This window comes from Aotus nancymaae, unplaced genomic scaffold (genome assembly GCF_030222135.1).
Source record: "Aotus nancymaae isolate 86718 unplaced genomic scaffold, 86718_ANA_hifiasm-v0.15.2.pri h1tg000040l, whole genome shotgun sequence".
In the NCBI taxonomy this organism is placed as follows: domain Eukaryota; kingdom Metazoa; phylum Chordata; class Mammalia; order Primates; family Aotidae; genus Aotus; species Aotus nancymaae.
Genome location: NW_026988454.1, coordinates 37,837,030 through 37,857,953, shown reverse-complemented (window position 1 = coordinate 37,857,953; position 20,924 = coordinate 37,837,030). Strand labels below are relative to the sequence as shown.

Below are 20,924 nucleotides of genomic sequence, written 5' to 3'. Positions count from 1 at the left end.
TACCCAGGTCCCTGCTTAAGGCATTTCTGTTTGTGATGAATCAAAAGATTGTAAGTTACCAAAAAAAAGCAAGGCTAAGAGATAATTGCACATAGGATATGAGTTTAAATATAGATAGAGATTTTAAGGTCAAGCTCCAGGGTATAGGGATTTTTGTATGAGCGACGCCAAGCAAGAAGATCAGGAAAGGCAGGTAAGGCCAGATGCAAAGAGACTGGAATAACATCCGAGTAGTTTTTCACTAAAGATGGCCACAATCTACTCCTTCCCCTCTCTCGGTGTGCAAGCCATTCCCTCATTGAGAGGTGTATCCTATTCCTCCATCCCCTTGAATCTGAACTGGCCTATGATTAATTGGCCAATAGAACATAGCCAAGTGACAACGAATAACTTCTGAGGTCATGAGAAGCCTAGTAGGTTCCTCCTACTTTCTTGAAATCCTCGCTCTCAGGTAAACCCACAAGAATGTCAGAAGTCCGATTACCTGGCTACTGCCATACTATCAGGGAGCCCAAGTCAGCCAGAAAATGCAAGAGAAGAAATGTAAGAGATAATCAACCAGCACAAGTCCCAAACAAATGTGTACATGAAGAAGGCTCTGATGACCCCACCCCAGTCCATCTTGCATGATGGAGCCCAAAGAACTTGATTGTGATCCTCCAGAATCAGAATAGAAAACTGGGATTTTTAGCCCGTAAGTTTCGGAATGATATGTTTCACAGCAACAGACAACTGAAACCACCACCTTGTCCTTCAAGATAGAGATCACACGCTGGTGGTGGCCTGGGTCAGATCCATCCTGCAGATGGGATTTTGTTTTCCTTACTCAGTATTTTGGAAATTCTAGCTAACATTTTCTACCAAAACCCACATTTTTCTGAGGCCTGAAATTTCTAGTCATCCACTTCGCTCATTTATTACATTACCTGCCAGGTCTCTATTGATTCTTCTGTATATAAACATTGTTCTAAGAAATAAAGAGGGAGCAAAGGATTGAAGCACTTATATAATTGCCTAAATATATCCAGTGTGATGACACTGTGTGACTACACTATAACAGAGAATAATTCAGAAATGCTGTAATTCCAAAGAAATTCAGTCTGGAAACAATAAAACATATCCCTATTTTCAATAATAAAAAATTAATAATCAATAATTTACCTTTAAAAAAGACACTATATACCTTTACTCCTAATTTCACCCAAAAATATTCTAATAGATGATATACCATAACTTTGTATTATTCAGAGAATGAGAAATGAACAGGCACACACTTAGTAACCTTAGTAAAAACATTAATTATAGAACAGTTTGATCAAGTTACATGTTTCTAGCCCACCTATAAATAGCCTGAGTTGCTTTCGACTTTCAGTTGACGACTTACCTTTTCTTACTCAAACTTAATCTCAATTACTCAACAAATTATTTGAAGGTTTTATTCCTCAAAAGAAAGAACCATCAAGCCTTCCTAAACATGATACTAAAAAAGTTATTTCAGAACCCAACTGAGTTGTACTACAAGCTCCTTCAGAGCAGGCAATTGTACATTTATTTTTTTCTAGGCTTATCATTTGTACCCGGCAGAGGCCTTCACTGTTATTTAGTTAAAACATGTATTCATTTTCAAAAAATAATTTTAAATTTAAGATACCCCATGTATACATGTCCTTAAAGCCTTTCTGAGTGACCCAACTAAGTACAATTTTAATTTTCTGCTGTTCATCAATAATTCCTATTATTTTCCTCAAATATAGATGGTATCTGAAAGTCATTAGCATTCAGAAATAAGCCAGACGTCTACAACCAAACCACCCAAATTTCAAAATTCTTGTTAGTGTGAACTGCAAGATTTTTCTATAGAATTCTAGTTTTATAGCAGCATGGTGTTAAAGCACTTTGTTTTGTTTTGTTTTGAGACAAAGTCTCACTCTGTCACCCAGGCTGGAGTGTAGTGGTGCAACCTCAGCTTACTGCAACTCCGCTTCCCAAGTTCAAGCCATTCTCCTGTCTCAGCCTCCCGAGTAGCTGGGATTACAGGCACCCACCACCATGCCCAGCTAATTTTTGTATTTTTAGTAGAGATGGCGTTTCACCATATTGGCCAGGCTTGTCTTGAACTCCTGACCTTATGATCAGCCCACCTAGGCCTCCCAAAGTGCTGATTACTGGCGTGAGCCACCACACCCGGCCAAAGTACTTCTTCTTACTTTACTAAATTAATTACATTATACAGCTATAATCTGATCCATCTAAAGTCACAAGAATGTATTTGGGTATTTGCATTTGGGTTGGAAAAGTTTATTTCTAAACCTGTGGCTGGGAACTCGAAATCCATTTTCCTACAGCAACAGCGCTACAGTTAAAGGGTGTTTTAAGTTTTCTGGCTAGTAAACAGAAATCAATTCATAATATGGTAGAATTATAGAATGTATAGCTCTATGGAATTTAAATATCATTTTTGCTATTTTTCCCCTATGAAAATCCTTTCACTAGTTACATCCACATCCACCAAAAACGTCCCCAGTCTCTTAAGAGGTGGAAGCAAAGCAGTCCACTCTCATGAGCTGTTTATAAGCAAGAACAAATGCGTTGATAAGAACTTGAAATGCAGGTGTAGGCAAGAACTGGCTTGGAGGACCCAGTTTCCTAGCCTACAGCCTGGAGCATGTAAGCAAGTTTATTATGTATTCTATAAATGAGGAGAAAAACTAACAGTATAATTTTCAAATTTTTGTACTAAATGGGAAGGAGGTGGGGCACAGGACTCAAGAACTGGGTGGACAGAACACATCCCCTAGATCTGTGCCACAGATATACATTCAGCTTAACTCTGCCCCACAAAACATCACTTCTTGGTTATGAGAACAGCCTAACCAAGAACAGCTGTTCTATATAAATAAATTTGAAGAGCACAAAAGTGTAACAATTATTCTTTTCTCAAATACTTTAGCTATAATGACACATTGGTACTTTTACCTGCAAGTATTCAAATAACCTAAAGTCAATTTGCTCTTTGAGAAACATGTGCAAACCACTTTTCCTTGCTCTACACTAGATGATTTTCCATCTTATTAAGAGTAACAAACGCTCTACAACTTTATAGCCACCCAAACTGAAGAATTAAAGCTCTTCAAGGCTGGGCGGTGGCTCACGCCTATAATCCCAGCACTTTGGGAGGCCAAGGCGGGCGGATCACCTGAGGTCGGGAGTTCAAGACCAGCCTGACCAACGTGGAGAAACCCCATCTCTACTAAAAAAAAAATACAAAATTAGCAAGGCGTGGTGGCACATGCCTGTAAACCCAGCTACTCAGGAGGATGAGGCGGGAGAATCACTTGAACCCAGAAAGTAGAGGTTGCAATGAGCCAAAATCTTGCAATGAGCCGAGATCACACCATTGCACTCCAGCCTGGGCAACAAAAGTGAAACTCCATTATTAAAAAAAAAAAAAAAAAAAAAAGCTATTCAAACAGTCACCTGGGCCTAACAAGAGTTCAATACTTTTAAACCCTTCTTAAGGCACTTTTGGGGTATTAAATGTAGTACTAATATAACGTGAGCTATTTATATAACTTATTCCACTATTATTTTTAAAATAAAGGCATTAAACTGCATATGCACTAGATTTACAAATTAATCAAAACAATGCTTTCCCACAGTATTTCCAAATTAATTCACCAACAGGTGACAGCCCTTTATCATCATTGAAAACATGTACTTTCTATCAAGCACTCATGTAAGTATGTTACATATGTTGACTCAGTCAATACTTAAAATAACTCTTGAGTTAGGTATTATTATTCCCAGTGTGCAGAAGGAAACAAAAAAACTGAGGCCCTGAAACATTAAATAACTAGTCCAGGGTCACAAGTTATTGCATTTCATGAAGGAAAATTACATATTTTCTTTAACCCAGGAAATCTAGCTCCCAAATCTGTGTATGCAATCACTCATCTCCTCCCACTCATACTCATTCATTCATTCATTCATTCAATCTTTTAGTAACTGCCTAAGGTGGACTAAGCACTTTGCCAAGGCTTAGGTATAAAGGAATACCCCTTCCTTGAAAAAAAAAAGAAAGAAAGAAAGAAAAAAGACAGGCCAGGTTTCCACCCTCAGTGAACTTACATCCAAGTATATAACAAAAAGTAAAATTCAAATTAAACTCAAAAGTTTTGTATGACAACTCTGGTTAAGTGAAATATTTGGAGAAATTTGAAGATACTGTATGGAAAAGGATCTAGTAATAATGTTCATCTGTATAATTTTTTAACATTCTCAAACGCTACACATTTGATCTTTATGATTAACTTTGTGAAGCCAGCAGGGCATCATTACACGATACAATTTCATAAATGAGGAAACAGATAAATGTATTACATCCTAAATATCTTAGCAAAGATGGCACATCCTTTGTCCAGGAATCTCCCTACCCATAGACTCTGCTTTTCTAAAAGGATTCGGAATAAGCCAAATCATAAGCTGCCTGGGGATGTACTATGGCTTGTTCAAAAAGATTATCTGGACAAATCTGATCTCCTTTTAAAAATGTGAAATTAGGAAATAAAGAGATGGGTCAGTTAGCTATGAAATCTAAGATGACTCAGGCTGGGCATCCATCAGGAGCCAAAAGCTCAAGCTGAAATGATGAGATTAGAAAGCCAGTGGGTAGAAAAGAATAGAGAGTCTCCAAGAGAGCAGAAATGCCACAAATGTCACATGACCAGTTGCTGAGGGAAGAAGAGACACCTCCTTTCCCTGTGACCCAGATCCCTGTAATAAACCTCATTTTTCATAAGGAAACCTCCGTGTTCTTTGCAGCCAAAAGGCAACTACCAAACGCGTGTGGAAGGGAGATGAGGTTTCATAATGTCTTTCAACACAGAAATTCAGATACTTAGTGGAGTTGGGTATGGAAAAAACCACACGTAGTAACTGGCCACACAGGTCTCCATGGTTTCTGTTTATTTCTTGCGAAAAAAGTTAAACTTGGCCAGCTCATAGCAACAAACATGGAAGTCAAAAGAATGTGCCTTCAGAAAGATCCAGACATCCCTCTGTTCCTCCTGCCCTAATCCATGCCAATACCTTGACTCATCCCCAGTCTCCTCAAAGAATGAGACTTCTTATTCTCTGTCCTCTTTTTATCAAAAGAAAAGAAAAAGCCCAGTAAATATCATACTGAATAAAACTTTTAGAACCAACCATCTATCTCAAAGTATTCGTATGAAAGGGTGGGCACAGGACAGACAGCACCTAGGGGAGTGTTCAGGAGAGGACTGTTGTCACACTTGGTCTAGCAACCCCAAACCTACGGAGTGATCCACGCTGTTAACGACTTCCACTGAGACCAACAGCCTCGTGTTCCAAGCCCTCTCACAGTGACACCACTAGGATGATGAAAGAGCCTTCTCAGGGCTCCTGGACAGAGCAGAATCAAGAAGAGGCAGGAAGGCTGGGCTCAGTGGTTCACGCCTGTAATCCCGGCACTTTGGGAGGCTGAGACAAGTGGATCACCTGAGGTCAGGAGTTTGAGACCAACCTGGCCAACAAGGTGAAACCCCGTCTCTATTAAAAATATAAAAATTAGATGGGTGTGGTGGCACATGCCTGTAATGCAAGCTACTTGGGAGGCTGGGGCAGGAGAATCGCTTCAACCCGGGATATGGAGGTTGCAGTGAGCCAAGATCACACCACGCTGCTGCACTCCAGCATGGGCAACAGAGTGAGACTCTATATCAAAAAAAAAGAAAACAAAGAAAGAAAGAAAAAGAAAAAGAAGACAGCCACAGAGCGTGGACCTCACAGATTCATAAGCAAGAAGCAGAGGGAACTGCCCCTGTTGCCCCTGAAGCCAGGGGCAGCCTTGGCCTCTAGGGTGCTGGGTTCTTTTTCTATGTGTGAGACAGATATTTGTAGCGAGAGGGGAATTAGAAGAGTGAAAGAGGTAATTTGTCCCAGCAATGGGTCCAATTATTAAAAATGAGTTAAACCTAATAGCTATGTAGTCCAGTAGCAATTATGTGCATCATTACATGTATCAATTGTTGTCTTTATTGCTTCAACACTTGTAGAAGTATGATAAATACTAACAGAACTAAAATACTAGAAAATTCATAAAACATGAGAGCAAGCCCCACTTAGAAGAGACAAGGGTGCACAGTACAGTCGTATCACGGAGAAGTAATAAACGTGCTATGGACAACAAGGAAATGTTCAGCAAGTTTCTTGTGGAGGGGGTGGGTGGGGATGGTTCTGATAATTTCTAAGTCCTTATATTTGAAAGGCATAAGCTTAATTAAAAGTTCTATGAAGATATTATAACTTTAACAGGCCCACAAAAATCATAGGTCTCCTCAAGGAGAGGAATCAAAAGGCAAATATCATGTCTGTGAATGAACATAAGACCTCCCCAGCTGGACACTGAGTGCGACCTTTAACAATTCAAGAAGAAACTATGGTTAGGGCTTTTAAACCACAGTGAAGAAAATGTCTTTACAAAGTACCCTTATGTCACGAAATTTAAGAAGAGATTGATCTGGAAGCAATTATCCCCATGGACAGGTTTAAATGCATTTAGTCACTAAATCCTATGAAATTAGAATGAGGAAATATACTTTAAAAGCTAAGGTTAGAAAAAATAAAATTTACATATTATATAATTACATTATAAAAATTCATTACCAGCCAGGCACAGTGGCTCACGCCTGTAATCCCACCACTTTGGGAGGCTAAGGTGGGTGGATCACCTGAGGTCAGGAATTTGAGACCAGCCTGACCAATATGGAGAAACCTCACCTCTATTAAAAAAAAAAAAGACTCGTTACCATCCCTTTTTTCAAATGTGTGTGTGTGTGCATGTGTGTGTGCACGCACTCGCGCGTGCGTTCAGGTAACACACAAATTCAGAAGGAAGAAACTTTATTAATGGTATACTAATAGGTTTTTAAAATACTGTGAAGATTCATATCAAAACATTGAACTAACCAAGACAGATAGCCATGTTCTTCCTTTATTGTTTACCTCAAAAACCTGTTTCTCAAAATTGAGCTTCAGGCCGGGCGCAGTGGCTCACACCTGTAATCCCAGCACTTGGGGAGGCTGAAGCATGCAGATAACTTTCAGTCAGGAGTTCAAGAGCAGCCTGGCCAACATGGTGAAAATCCATCTTCACTAAAAATACAAAAATTAGCCAGGCATGGTGGCAGGCACCTGTAATCCCAGCTACTTAGGAGGCTGAGGCAGGAGAGTCGCTTGAATCTGGGAGGTGGAGGCTGCAGTGAGCCAAGATCACACCATTGCACTGCAGCCTGGACAATGCAGAGAGACTCAGTCTTGAAAAAAACAAAACAAAACTGAGCTTCATGTCTTGCTCAACTTACTCCAGCCCCCTTATACAGCTCTGCAAGTCTTCCCTATCTAAATTAATGATCCCTTTATCCTTACAAGTTTCTTAGGGCAAAACCTTGCAACAATCTTCAGGTATTCTTATTTGTCCATCTCCTACAAGCTCAAACATCAAAAGACTGAACTGCTCACGCTGTTCATTACCAAAACAACTGAAAACCTGAACCACTACCATCTTAATATCTTGAGTATGTCACTGCTTCTACACTCTATAATCAATATAACAGCCAGAGGGACCTTTTAAATGTGCTCTTGCCCCCACCCCCCGGGAAAAATAAAAAATAAAAAATAAATGTGCTCTCTTCCTCCACTGCTCAAAACCCACTCCCTCAATGCTTCCTATCTTTGAGCAAAAACCGAAGTCCTCAAATGTTCTATAAGGTTATCAACTCCCACCTAGCTTTCTTCTTCCTCCCTCTCCCTGACCCTGACCCCTGCAGCCATGCAGAGCTCTTTGCTCTCTGGGTACTTGGTTTCAGACTTACTCTAGGCTTATGCCTTCTACACTCTCTACCCACTCTCTGCCTTAAAAGCTCTTCTTCTAATTCTTGCCCCGAGATATCTGGGGGCTCACCTGTCACCTGCTCAGGTCTTTGTTTTCTCCTCCAGGCTGCCCTCTCTGCACCCAGGTGTTTGTCTGGTTTATTTCCCTCATTACAACCCCAATATTTAAACAACTGCCTGATATGCAGTTAACAGCTCTTATATGTGGAATGACTGAATGGTTATGCTTGCAGAACCAAGGAAAGGGTGAGACATGAACAAGTCAAGAACTGAGATAAGCTTATGAAGATGATAGCCCTCTTCCATTTGGCATGCTGGGCAGCAGGAGTTCTTAAAGCAGAGGAAGGAAGTGTGGAGACAGGAGTGAGTCCAGCTGCCACGAGAGGATCCACCCACATTCCATCTTGCCATAGAGTCAATGTTTGCAGACCTCAATGCCCATCAATGCCCCCAAGAAAGGCCTGGTAGAAGCAGTTGTTACCAGTTCAAATCATAAATGGTGCTATGGATCAAAATGATATTTCCAAGGTCTTTCAAACTTGAAAGGCCTAAACTTTTACATTATGGTTCATTCTCAAATCTGTCCTTTTTAAGCATGTGGATCATGCCCAGGTTTCTTAACACATGACAAAATATATTCAGAAAAATGCTTTCGAAAAAAAAGAGAGAATATTCTATATGCTGCAAAACTCAATCCTGTCTTTCCTTTTCTTTACCTAGTGTTAAGGAAAGTAGCAGCTAGCTATGAGCCAGACACTCTTCTATGGGCTTGACAGGGTTCATCCTACTTAGCTGTCTCAATGAGGTGAGTATTATTATGAAGTTCAATTTATAGGTATTGAAATAACTCCTCCAAGGTCACACTGCTAATAATGAGAGAGTTGGGATGTGACCCCAGGCAGGCTGGCCCCAGAACCCAGGGTTTCCAGGTTGATGTCACCTCTGTGTAGTGCCTCTTGTTTCTGCCTACCCAATACCAATGCCAGCTTGGGTCAACAAGACCTTACATGATGAATGCCATACATTTATTCACAGAAGGCATAAAAATATCTCATTCATCAATTCATTTAGGTAGTTAAGGAGTTAAAAGGTCCAATAAAAAGATTAGTTGATATTCATATTAAAAGATTAACAAAAAATATACAGAGCAAACAACCATTTTTCTTAAAATGAGAAAGTCAAGAGAGAACAGTAAGAATAGACAAAATGCAATATTCTTTGAAAAAATTCTTTTCAAAAGTAAATATTAAGAAGCCTGCTTGAAAAACAAGTAAACAAAGTCTTATAAATATAGCTACTCACAAAAAGTGGTTTCTTTTGGAAACGTTCAACTGTGTACAAGTCAGCCATAATAACTCATGTTAACACAGTTCTTCAAATCCTCATGTTTTGAGGAGGAAATATTACAAAAGAAAAACAGGATTCTATAAATATTTCAGAGGCTCTAACCAGGAGTGGGACATTCAGTGAATGTAATAATCTGACATTCAATGCATGCTTTCTGATTAAGAGGGATCACAGAATGGAGGAAATTTTAGCTAACAAAGTACTTCCAAAAATATTAGTTCCCACTACCCCAGCTTTTCAAAAGACCACATGGTAATAAAAAGGGACTTGGTAAGGCTAGACTAAAAATCAAACATTTTCAATAAATATCCTAAGTCATATACATACATATAAATGGCATTATAAATATATGAATTCCTCTCTTGGAACTAAATACTGGATTCCATAATTTAAAGAACATATTACTTACAAACAAAACCTTGTGATAAGCAAAATTATACTTCTGTGCTCTCTCCTATAACTTTTAAATAGGTAGGAGGAAATGCAGATTTAATTTAGCTTTTATTTGTATGTATGTATTTATTTATTTATTGAGACAGGGTCTCACTCCGTCACCCACGCTGGAGTGCAGTGGTGCAATCTCAGCTCACTGCAATCTCCGCCCACAGTCTCAAGTGATCCTCAAATCTCAGCCTCCTACTAGTAGCTGGAACCACAGGAGTGCACTATCATGTTTTTTGTTTGTTGGTTTTTGTACTGTTGGTAGAGGGTGTGGAGGGGGTCTCACTTTGTTGCCCAGGCAGGTCTCCAACTCTTGAGCTCAAGCAATCTACCCACTTCAGCCTCCCAAAGTGCTGGGATTACAGGTGTGAGCCACCGCACCCAGCCTACTGTAGCCTCGAGTTTTGTTTCGTTTTTACTTTTTGGAGAACTTCTTTAAATAGGCATCAACCATCAACCTTGCGCCTTGGAGCAGCTTCCTGGTGCTGTAAGTACCACCTGACCAGCCCAGCCAAAGCCCAAGTCCAGTTCAGCCTCCAAACTGCCATCACCATTCTTAGGTGGTCACCACTGATCCCATCCCACCTTCAAATCCTTCTTCCTTCTATCCAGCCCCCTCCCCCATATAGATTCCAGTATCTCAGTCCTTGTAGGTTAACAGAGTGTCTCCCAAAACAAGAAGTTTATCTGATAAGTTACCTTTTGCTTAAGGGTAAAAGTCAGTGAAGACTTGCCCTACTCCCTCCTTCCTCTCTGCCCTCAAACCAGGCTCCCATCCTCTCAGGCCAATATCAGTAATGACCAATAGAATGAAGGCAGTGGTGGGAAGCTGAGGCTGGTATGGGCAGGCTACATGGCAGCCAGCAGAGGAGCCGACCTGGAGCTGTGGCCCCACACAGGGCACTCGCTGTGTGGGCAGCTGCCCACCCTACCACCTTAGTGCCTCTTGGTTCTGCTTCAGCATAGGCTGAGAATGGTCTGTTCCTCTCTTGTTCCTTCAACCCATTCAAGTATGGGCCGCCCACCACAAGCTGCAACACTGCAAACACAGAATAATGAGTCTCCAGAGCTGGAGATGCAGCCCCAGACAAAGGCCTAGAACTGCAGACCTTGCAACAACTCAACTAATAATCCCTGGGGACTGGTCTGAGCCCTAGGTGAAAATGAGAGGTCTGGACTCACAGTCCTTAAGGCTGTTTCCATTCTCACAATCAAGATCCAAGATTCAGCTGAGATCCTCAGGCCATCCCAGCCTAAAGTCATTGGAGATGTGTGGAGCTTGTATAATTTTGGCGATTTTAACTGCTGTGTGGAATCCAAGTTATGGTTGGGTATGGGGTTGGTGTTGCAGGCTGCTTTACTGCTTAAAGATTACTAATACATCACAGAAAAATGAATTCTTTTTCCACTTCAAGATCTCTTGATTTAATGATTTAGCATTAAGTCATTTAAAACGACAGGAAACAAAATGGTAACACAGCGAGGCACAAGCAGCAAATCTCTTTTATCTTCGGAAATGAATTCCTTCAATGAAATACATACTGTGGATGCTATGTGAGAAACAGTTCCGGTCAGCTGGGAGCCTAACACTGAGTATTACAGCCGTTCCTTTGATTTTTCTCCCTCCCTCATATTTGGGGATTTTTAAACAAATGAAAGGCGGCATTATTTCAGCTTAAGGCACAGGCATAAGTCACGTAAGAACAAAGAAGGTTTTATTATCACATTAAGCACTGAGGAGGAAATGTGCTTACTGATAACTAATTTAGTGTTCTAGGCTATTAGGTTAGTATTTGCTTCCTGCAATCTTCTAGGCCAATATTTACGATTTAGATCTTGATGGAGGTAGAAATGTTCAGTTAGTGAGAAGGTCATCAAGGAGGGAAAGGAATTTTTAAAAAGCAGAACAAAGTACACAGATAGGGAGAAAGGCACCCTTTGCGCCTCAGTGGTCTATAGAACATTTGCCCTCTCTGCCTATAAAGTGATTTAACATTAACCACATTTCACTCCAGCAGCAGCATGCTAGCTCCTGACAAAAACTCCTTTTTGAAAACCTGAAGAAAAAAAAAATCCACATACAAAAAAGAATGTGAGACATATTGCCACAGGCCAGTGTCTTGGGCTTTTTGCCTAAGAGGTTTGCTTTCAGCAAGGAGGGGGGAAAAAAAACACTCTAACAACAACAGCTTGTACAGTACAATGAACAGCCTCCCTGCTTTTTGGCAGACGTTCCCAACTAACAGTTCCAGTGGCAGTGCCTCGAGTCCATTCAAGAATTCCATTTCATAGAAAAGGAAGTGCTTCAGATCTACTCATTTGATCTTTCAGCATGTGCAAATGCACCTGCTAAACACCTAGCCTGACAGCTCATACAGCTGTCTCCCCAGTTCCCTCTTGTCCATCTTCACCAGTAATCATATGGGTTATTTCAGACTTGGACTTAGGTGAGATTAAAAGTACATAAAAATCACGCCAAACGTCACTACTGCTGCTGCATGAGCTTAGGTTCGACGTGCGGATGGAATTCCCTTCTCCCCACGCCAACTTCCCTGTCACTTTTTTCCTGGAGCAGGTAAGAGGGTTTTGTTTTGTTTTCAGCTTCCAAAGACTTACCTCGAGGTGGCTTCCTCCCCTCCCTTGGCATGGCTGCCCCCTACGGCCTGGTCCTTGCCGCTGGGGTGGTAGGCAGTTAGCACCACTCCCTGGGAACTGGAGAGCCAGCTCATGGTGAGAGAAGGGGCATAATTTCTGCGGTCCTGACACAGAGACGGGGAAAGAAGTTCCTGTCTCGCCCGGCAACTCGCTCATTAGCATTGGCCAGCTCCTCCCCCCCAGGCTGGAGATCCGCACGGGGAGGGGCGGGGTCTGTCCAGGGAAGGGCTTCCTGCCTCTCCAATTAGAAGCTGCGACTCACAGCATTGTTTAAACTCGGGGCAATTCCTCTCCGGGCGGCTTTGGTTAAAGGAGGTGACGGCTGGAAGGGACGGGTTGCACCCACCCCTGAGTTAGTCTGGTCTAATAGATTACACTGCCAGTATGTATATTCAGCTCTTCACTGTTAACTACCAGCCGTCTTGCTTAGGAAATCATGAGTTACTGCAGAGTTTTTTTTTTTTCCCTCCCCAACTCCTCCTTCCGTCTGATAATTTCTGCTACTTCATGTAACATGAGTAAGAACATTTCTTAACCCCTTCACGTTCAGCCTTAAAATGAACCATAGTAAAAACCAACGAACCCCGCGGCAAAACTGTGCCATCCAGCCGACGCGAAAGGCTTGACCTCTTGCTTCCGGTTAGAAATGTCCTCATGAAAATTATTGTGTGTCCTGGAATGTCGTCTTCTTTCACATAAAAGCCAATGTCAAATGTACATCTTGTTTTATCAAAATACTCTTCAGCACCAAAAAGGGACAGATCTACCTGTTAAGCGTTATTGCCGAGAACAAAAGTACCATTTGTTGAGCACCTACTCTATACCAGGCTCTTGTGACAGTTGTTTCACACGTATTATCTCATTCCATTCAGTTCTCTCTCACACACACATATACACACACACCCTACAAGACTGATATCACTATCATCTAAGGTATACATAACACAAGGAAAGTAAGGCTGAGGGATGAGTTAAGTAACTTCACTAAGATAACATGGTTGCTAGTGCCAGAAGCTGGATCCGAACAGAATTCTAGGCTGAATTCCCTTTTTTTTCCCCACCAGTATGCTGTTCTTCGTTTTGCAGATTAAGAAACAACTTCAAAAGTGATCATAAACACAAAAGACAGCTCTGTTCTTTCTCCCCCTACCTCTTCCACTTAAAAATATATATATATATATTTTTTTTTGTTTTGTTTTGTTTTTGAAACAGGGTCATACTCTGTCACCCAGGTTGGAGCACAGTGGTGATAATAACTCACTGCAGCCTTGACCTCCTGGACTCAAGAAATCCTCCAGCCTCAGCCTCCCCAGTAGCTAGAGCTACAGGCATGCACCACCACACCCAGCTAATTTTTTTATGTTTTGTGGAGAGGGGGGTCTCACTGTGTTGCTCAGGATGGTCTCAAACTCCTGGGCTCAAGCAGTCCTCTTTCCTCAGCCTCCCAAAGTGCTGAGATTACAAGCAGGAGCCACCACACACAGCTTCTACTCTTTCAACATACCCAATATTCTGAAGGTTTTTTTTAGATTTTTAGGATTCATCCAACTATCTAGAATTCCCCATGAACAGGCTTTTAATTCCATCACTACATAAACTTGTTGCTTATACCTTTTCATTATTTAAAACAGTCATGGGAAATAATTTGTTCATCCTTACATACTCTAGAAGCATCTGAAATTTGTTTTTGAATCTTCTTTAATTTACAAAAGTCTTCCTTAAAAGAAATTTGTATCTTCCTCTCCCCTTCCTTGCACAATTAATTGCTCAACCTTCCCATTTCCACATCCATAGGAATTCACTTACTGTTTCCTTTTTATCCCCATGACCTCAACCACGCCTGGACCCTATACTCCAGTCTTAGCTCCAATCTTGCAAGAGCCCTTTTAGCTCATCTTCTTGTCACCTCCTTTAAATTGCTCTGACATTATGATCACACCCCGGCATAGCCCTCATGAACCCTCTCCTTGCTTAAAAACCTTCATTGGCTCCCCACTGCTAACAGAGCCCATTCCAGGCTTTTGAACAGATCACTGGGCATTCCTGCTACCTTATTCATACAAGTATTTTCATCTGCCAAGCACAGTTCCTTCCGGTCCCACTCTCATTCCTTTCTCTTCTGACAGCTAACTTAATTTTTGTACCTACTGGGCCTTTAGTAAACACTGAAGGGAGGAAAAACTGAAAGAATTTAAAGGATCCTTTGAAATTCTACTAAATTTTATATTAAAATTGGTCATGTTAGATAAGCAGTTCCCATGCACACACCAGTGCTAACCTATGATGAAATGTTCACCAGTTCAGGCAAAATTAAAACTCTAGAGAGAGTAACGCAAAAATTAAAGTAAATTAGAGTATATGTATTTTGTCTTTTCAACGTCCTTGGGTGGAAAAAAAATGTTAATACCCAGCTCATCCACCCCTCTTTTTTTTATGTAGCTGCTCTGAAATGCAAACATATGTGAATCACTATCTTATCTTTTGGAAATTCTTTTCTTCCCCATTTCCCTCTCCACCCCACCTTTTTTTTTCCCCTTACTTCCCTCTACCTCCCTTTTTACAGTCTTCCTTTTTTTCTATTTTCCCTTCTTCCTTTGCTACGTCTTTAGCCTGTCAATGTCAACCACGCCCACTGGCAGCCATGGGCACTGTGCCCCTATGTGACAGTTTGTGATGAAGATTTTGTCCAGTTATAGCGAACACAATGATTTAGTTATATTTTTGCCTAATTATGGTCTTTTCACTTGTTTAATAAAAAATCACAATGTACAGGTTGCAATGTAATTATTTTACAAGGTCAAGATACTATTTGGGTTTCCAATAACCACAGCTTTTAATTTTTGTGAAGGAGAAAATCAAATGTGATACAAACTGATTTACATAGCTTAGTACATAAAATTTGAATCCTTCTAATTTAGCACTCAAGTACCTGAAAATCCTCTGAGCTTTTTCTCCTTTCCTCCCACCAAGCCCTGTTGCTGCTGGTCTAAATGCATTGCCTATCACAGGCAGAGAGCTGGTAGGACTGTGGCCTGGTGTGCATGGCCTCAGATACCTGCTCAAGTAGATTAAAAATGTTTTCAGAATTTTCCCATCCCATCAAGGAAGCAAATCTAACTACCAGTACGGTCCCATAAAAAAAGCTGTTTTTATTTCACACCGTAAGCTGTACTAAGGTTTAGCTCGTGTCCATCCCTTATACTATTATCGCTCTTTTGCAGATAGACAAATATTATGAAAAAAGACAAAACACTTTTTACTCCCTTCCGCAACCATTTTAAACACACACTGAGAACCTCATGTCCTTGAAGACGTTAATATTCCAAGCTATTGAATGCATGCCAAACACTTTCCTGTTATGAAACATCTTACAAAGTAATTAACAACATCAAGACAGTTTAAACATTCATTTCATTCATTCTCTTTAAATGGGGTGTACTAGAGACAGAGAAAGGGAAAAGGAAGCTGTAATTTATATACCCAAATAGGTTGTTAAAAATAGGGTGAAGATGGTACTGCAGCCTCTGACAATTTGACACCCATATTCAAAAACAATGAAAACATTTTTCTTCAGTTCAGTGCTAGTGGTAGCGAAGAGTTTATCAGCTGGTTTTCATATATTGATTTAGGAGCCTATTTAGTAAATATGGAATTGTATTTGAATGGTGCCATGCAATGGAACCAACATACACTTTGTCAAATTTTTCCTCAATTGGTCTAGGTCTCTTTAAAAAAGAATTAACGAAGGAGAGTGTGTACACACAGTCTCTATACGATGATGAAAATCTATATAGGTACAAAAGCCATGTGAAAAATGGCCTTTCAAATGGCAAAATTAAACCCAATTTTCAAGATTATGTCATAACAAGAACTTGAATAAATTACTCATCGACGGTGAAGTTGAAGTTTTACATAGGTGATAAAGCCTAGATGGATGAAGTAGCATTGACTAATGAAGAGGAAGGGTTCTTAACATCCCTCGCCTGATGTTTTATCAGGACCTCCTATGAATAACTCTTGTCAGCTTACAAAGTTAGCTACTTCTGTGCTAGGGTACTATGATTGAAAATTATTCCAAACTATTTCCTTGGAAATTACAGGGTACTAGGGTACTATGTGCTAGGGTACTGTGACCGAAAATTATTCCATATACAGAATCTCAAACTATTCCCTTGGAAATTACACTCATAGTTATTATTTCTGCCCCTGGAACAACAAGAAATAATCCTTTTCCCTTTCTCTGGACAGCTTCTAAAAACGTCTGCATTATTCTCAAAGTTATTTTCTTAACTGCTCCTCCTGGGAGAAAATACTAGCCATGCTTGGGATAATTTGTAACTGCTATTGCCAGAGGCTAATTTAGGCTTTTCGGCAATAGTTTAGAAAAGATGTTTCTTACAAAGAGTTTATTACCAATAAATTACAACAGCTAATATTGAGTGCTTACTCTTTGCTAGACATGGTACACATGGTCTATCTTTAATCATCCCAACAACCACAAGGGATAGAAATCAGAATTACAGTCACTTTAGAGATGAGGAATTTGAGGTCATCCAGTTAGCAGGTGGCAGAACCAAGACATGTAACCCTGGGTTTATGTGATCTTTGAGCCTGAGCCTTTAAGGATTATAAAGGTTACAGCTGCCCTAGAGTTGACATTATTTCTGAAAAGAATCATGTGAATAACAAAGTAAAATAATCTACAGAAAACCTAAGGTCCTTAATCAAATGGAATATTGATATAAATGCAATGCTATGGAGATTTATATTCAATTCTTTTCTGGTACTTTGAAATTTTTTTATGTCAAATAACTCGGGTAGTGTGGCATAATATATATATACCACTCTAAAACATCATCATCCTTATGCCATTATACCTAAAATTGTTTCCACTGATAGAAGTGAGAAAAAGTACTCTGATCATTATAATTTTTTTTTCTTACAAAGCAGATTAGATGTGTGGAACCCAAAGCTTCCAGAATTTGTTAGCTATGGGGCCTTGGATGAGGCCTCATGCAAGAACCAGACTCTGAAGATTCACTTCATTTAACTTCATGAGAAATCTGCCCTTCATATCAAAACTAGCCTAAGCTGGAAATTATCCAAGAAACAGTGCCATGACCCTAACTTTTCTTTTGGTTTGTTCTTCATTGACAAATACTATGGAGACACATGCTGCAAACACTTGCAACTGGAAGGATGAAGTATATTCTGGAAGCTAATACAGACTGGAAAAGTAGAATTTTGTTTATGAATATAAGGTTCTATTTAAAAAGTCTACAATTGTCTCAGTATTAGATTTGCCAAATACAAAAGTCCTTGTCCTGGAGTAGATTACAAAGGATGCTTATCCTCTTGTTATGTAAAAGCAGCCACTGTGAGGAAGAATGGTGAAGCTGCAGATCTAAGGAAAGGGATGAGTTGATTCATGGCTTGGAGGAGAAAAAGAAAAAATGGAAGCCATGTTTCTTTCTTTCGTTTTTTTTTAGTCGGAGTCTGGCTCTCTCACCCAGGCTGGAGTCCAGTAGCACGATCTCGGCTCACTGTAACCTCCACCTCCTGGGTTCAAGCTTTTCTCCTGCCTCAGCCTCCTGAGTAGCTGGGACTACAAACACATGTCACCATGTCTGGCTAATTTTTATATTTTTAGTAGAGATGGGGTTTCACCATGTTGGCCAGGCTGGTCTTAAACTCCTAACCTCAGGTGATCTACCACCCTCGACCTCCCAAAGTGCTGGGATTACAGGCGTGAGCCATCATGCCCAGCATTTCTTTTTTTAAAATCATGGTTATCCAGTCTAAAATAAAGGCAGTTTTTCTAATGTTTTAAAGTAGTTCCTATTCTATTTTTTTTAACCAAAATACTTGATAAAACTGCACAAATGCCATCAAATAATAATTTCTATGTTCTGAGCCCATTGGGGTATTTTGAGTGCTAGAAATGTCATCAAAAATGGTGAAGCTTTCTGCTTCTCTTCTTGAAGGTAGGGGGAAAAAACGGTGAGCCAAGTTTTTCTGGAATCCTAGTACCCTGCTTACAAATGGAGCATCTTAAATGTTCACCAGCACACTTGGTTTTCTAGTGAAGAGGTTAGATTCACATATCATCATGGATCATTGCTCTCCACAAGTGTGCAAATTAATAGCAAAAACAGCTAATTTAGGGCCATGTAAGTTATCGATATCATCAGAACTTGGGCCTTAATTACTAATGTCTTAAAATGGAGTATTAAGAAACAATAGAAATATATTAGTATTCTCTTTTTTTTTTTTCAAAAAAAAAAAAAAAAATGACCAAAAAAAATGACCTATAAGGTGCATGTTTCTTTTCTTTTTTTTTTTTTTTTAGAGAGAGAATAGGAAGGAGGAAAAAGGAAGAGAAAGAGAGAGAAGAAAGAGGGAGAGAGAATGGGAGTATTGATTTCTTGCCCAGGCTAGAATGCAATTTAGTAATGGGTATTGAAAACCTCTTTTATACTGATAATTATACTTAATGATGTAGTCAGGAAGGAATAAGGGAAGAAGATAACAAACAAACAGCCAACCAATATTTAATTTAAACCTATGAAATGCTATGCGATTACTGAGGAGTGATTTACTTCCAATTATATAGTCACCTTTGGAATAGGTGTGAGGTGGTAATGTATGTTTTGTGTATTTGAAGTGGAGAGTTCTATAAATGTTTATTAAGTTTACTTGTTCCGGGTCTGAGTTCAAGTTCTGAATATCCTTGTTAATTTTCTATCTCGTTGATCTATAGAATCGTTAGCTCTTCTTGTTGCATTGATCCTTTTGCCATTATGTAATGTCATTCCTTGCCTCTTTTGATCTTTGTTGCTTTAAAGTCTACTTTATCAGAGGCGAGAATTGCATCTCTTACTTTTTGTTTATTAGTTTATTTTTACTCTCTGTTTGATTGGTAAATCTTCCTCCTTCTCTCTGAGTCTTTGTGTATTGTTGCATGTAAGATGGGCCCGGATGCAGCATACCGATGGGTTTTGGCTTTTTATCCAATTAAAATATATATTAGTTTAATACCGGCATTTGATGCTAGCTGGCTGTTTTGCCCATTAGTTGATGTGAATTTTTTATTGTGTTAAAGTTCTTTGCTTTTTGATATATTTTTGGAAAGGCTGATATTGGTTGTTCCTTTATATGTATAGTGCTTCTTTCAGAAGCTCTTGTAAAGCAGGCCTGGTGGTGGTGAACTCTCTAAGTACTTGTTTGTTCGCAAAAGATTTAATTTTTCCTTCGCTCATAAAGCTTAGTTTGGCTGGATAGGAAATTCTGGGTTAAAAGTTCTTTTCTTTAAGGATGTTAAATATTGGTCCCCACTCTTTTCTGGCTTGTAGGGTTTCTGCTGAGAGATCTGCTGTAAGTCTGATAGGTTTCCCTTTATGGGTAACCTGACCTTTCTCTCTGGCTGCCCTTAGTATTTTCTCCTTCATTTCAACCCTAATAAATCTGGCGATTATGTGCCTTGGGGTTGGTCTTCTTGAAGAATATCTTTGTGGTGTTCTCTGTATTACCTGGAGTTGAATATTACCCTGCCTTGCCAGGTTGGGAAAATTTTCCTGAATGATATCCTGAAGAGTATTTTCCAACTTGGATTCATTCTCTTCATCACATTCAGGTACACCTATCAAACGTAAATTAGGTCTTTTCACATAGTCCCATATTTCCTGGAGACTTTGCTCATTCCTTTTCATCCTTTTTTCTGCATTCTTGTCTTCTCGTTTCATTTCACTGAGCTGGTCCTCGACTTCTGATATCCTTCCTTCTGCTTGATCAATTCGACTGTTTAAACTTGTGCATGCTTCGCGAAGTTCTCGTGTTGTGTTTTTCAGCTCCATCAATTCACTTATATTCTTCTCTAAATTGTCCATTCTCGTTAACATTTCGTCAAACCTTTTTTCAAGGTTCTTAGTTTCTTTGCATTGGGTTAGAACAAGTTCTTTTAATTCACAGAAGTTTCTTATCACCCACGTTTTGAAACCTGCTTCTGTTATTGGAACACACGTGTAATCTATTAAGCCTTGTTCCGTTACTGATGAGGAATTGCAATCCCCTGTAGAGGGAGAGGCATTCTGATTTTGAGTATTCTCTACCTTTTTACGCTGGTTTCTTCCCTTCATTATATATTTGTCCGTCTGTCGTCTTTATAATTACCGACTTTCTAACTGGGTCTCTGACGTCCAACTTGTTGATTCCCTGCGCCGAAATCTGAGCAATCCACTGAGCCGGCCAAAACAGCAGTGTTAAGATTGATGGTGCTTTTCTGCCCGGGAATCTCCAGACTCTGCACCAAGAACTGGCGTGCTAAGGCACCAGCAAAACCGCCTCGCCGGCCACAAGAGTCGCCCTGGCGACCCGTGGAGCTCCTCCACTGGGAATCTCCTGGTCCGTGAGCAACTAATATTCTTCTGAAAGTGTGGCGTCCTCTCGTTCTTTGCGCTTTCACTGGGAGGTACGTGCCCGAGCTGCTAATCATCAGCCATCTTGGATCAGTATTCTCTTTTATGACAAAGCTTCATTAATTTTCTAGAGTGTATCTAGATATATATGACTGT

General features: G+C 40.0%; 1 protein-coding gene across 2 annotated transcripts in view; it reads right to left on the bottom strand.

The window, feature by feature from the left end:
- The window catches only part of ARHGAP18 (Rho GTPase activating protein 18), a 193,862-nt gene that overhangs the window by 122,793 nt on the left and 50,145 nt on the right, over nt 1–20,924 (bottom strand). The window contains exon 1 of one of the 2 annotated variants that reach the window (XM_064360703.1): nt 12,316–12,516. The exons of the other annotated variant lie outside the window; for it this stretch is intronic. Coding sequence (XP_064216773.1) covers nt 12,316–12,428 — 113 coding nt within the window. The 5' untranslated portion in view covers nt 12,429–12,516. Of the gene's footprint in view, nt 1–12,315; nt 12,517–20,924 lie in introns of those variants that run through there. 2 annotated transcript variants of the gene reach the window in all.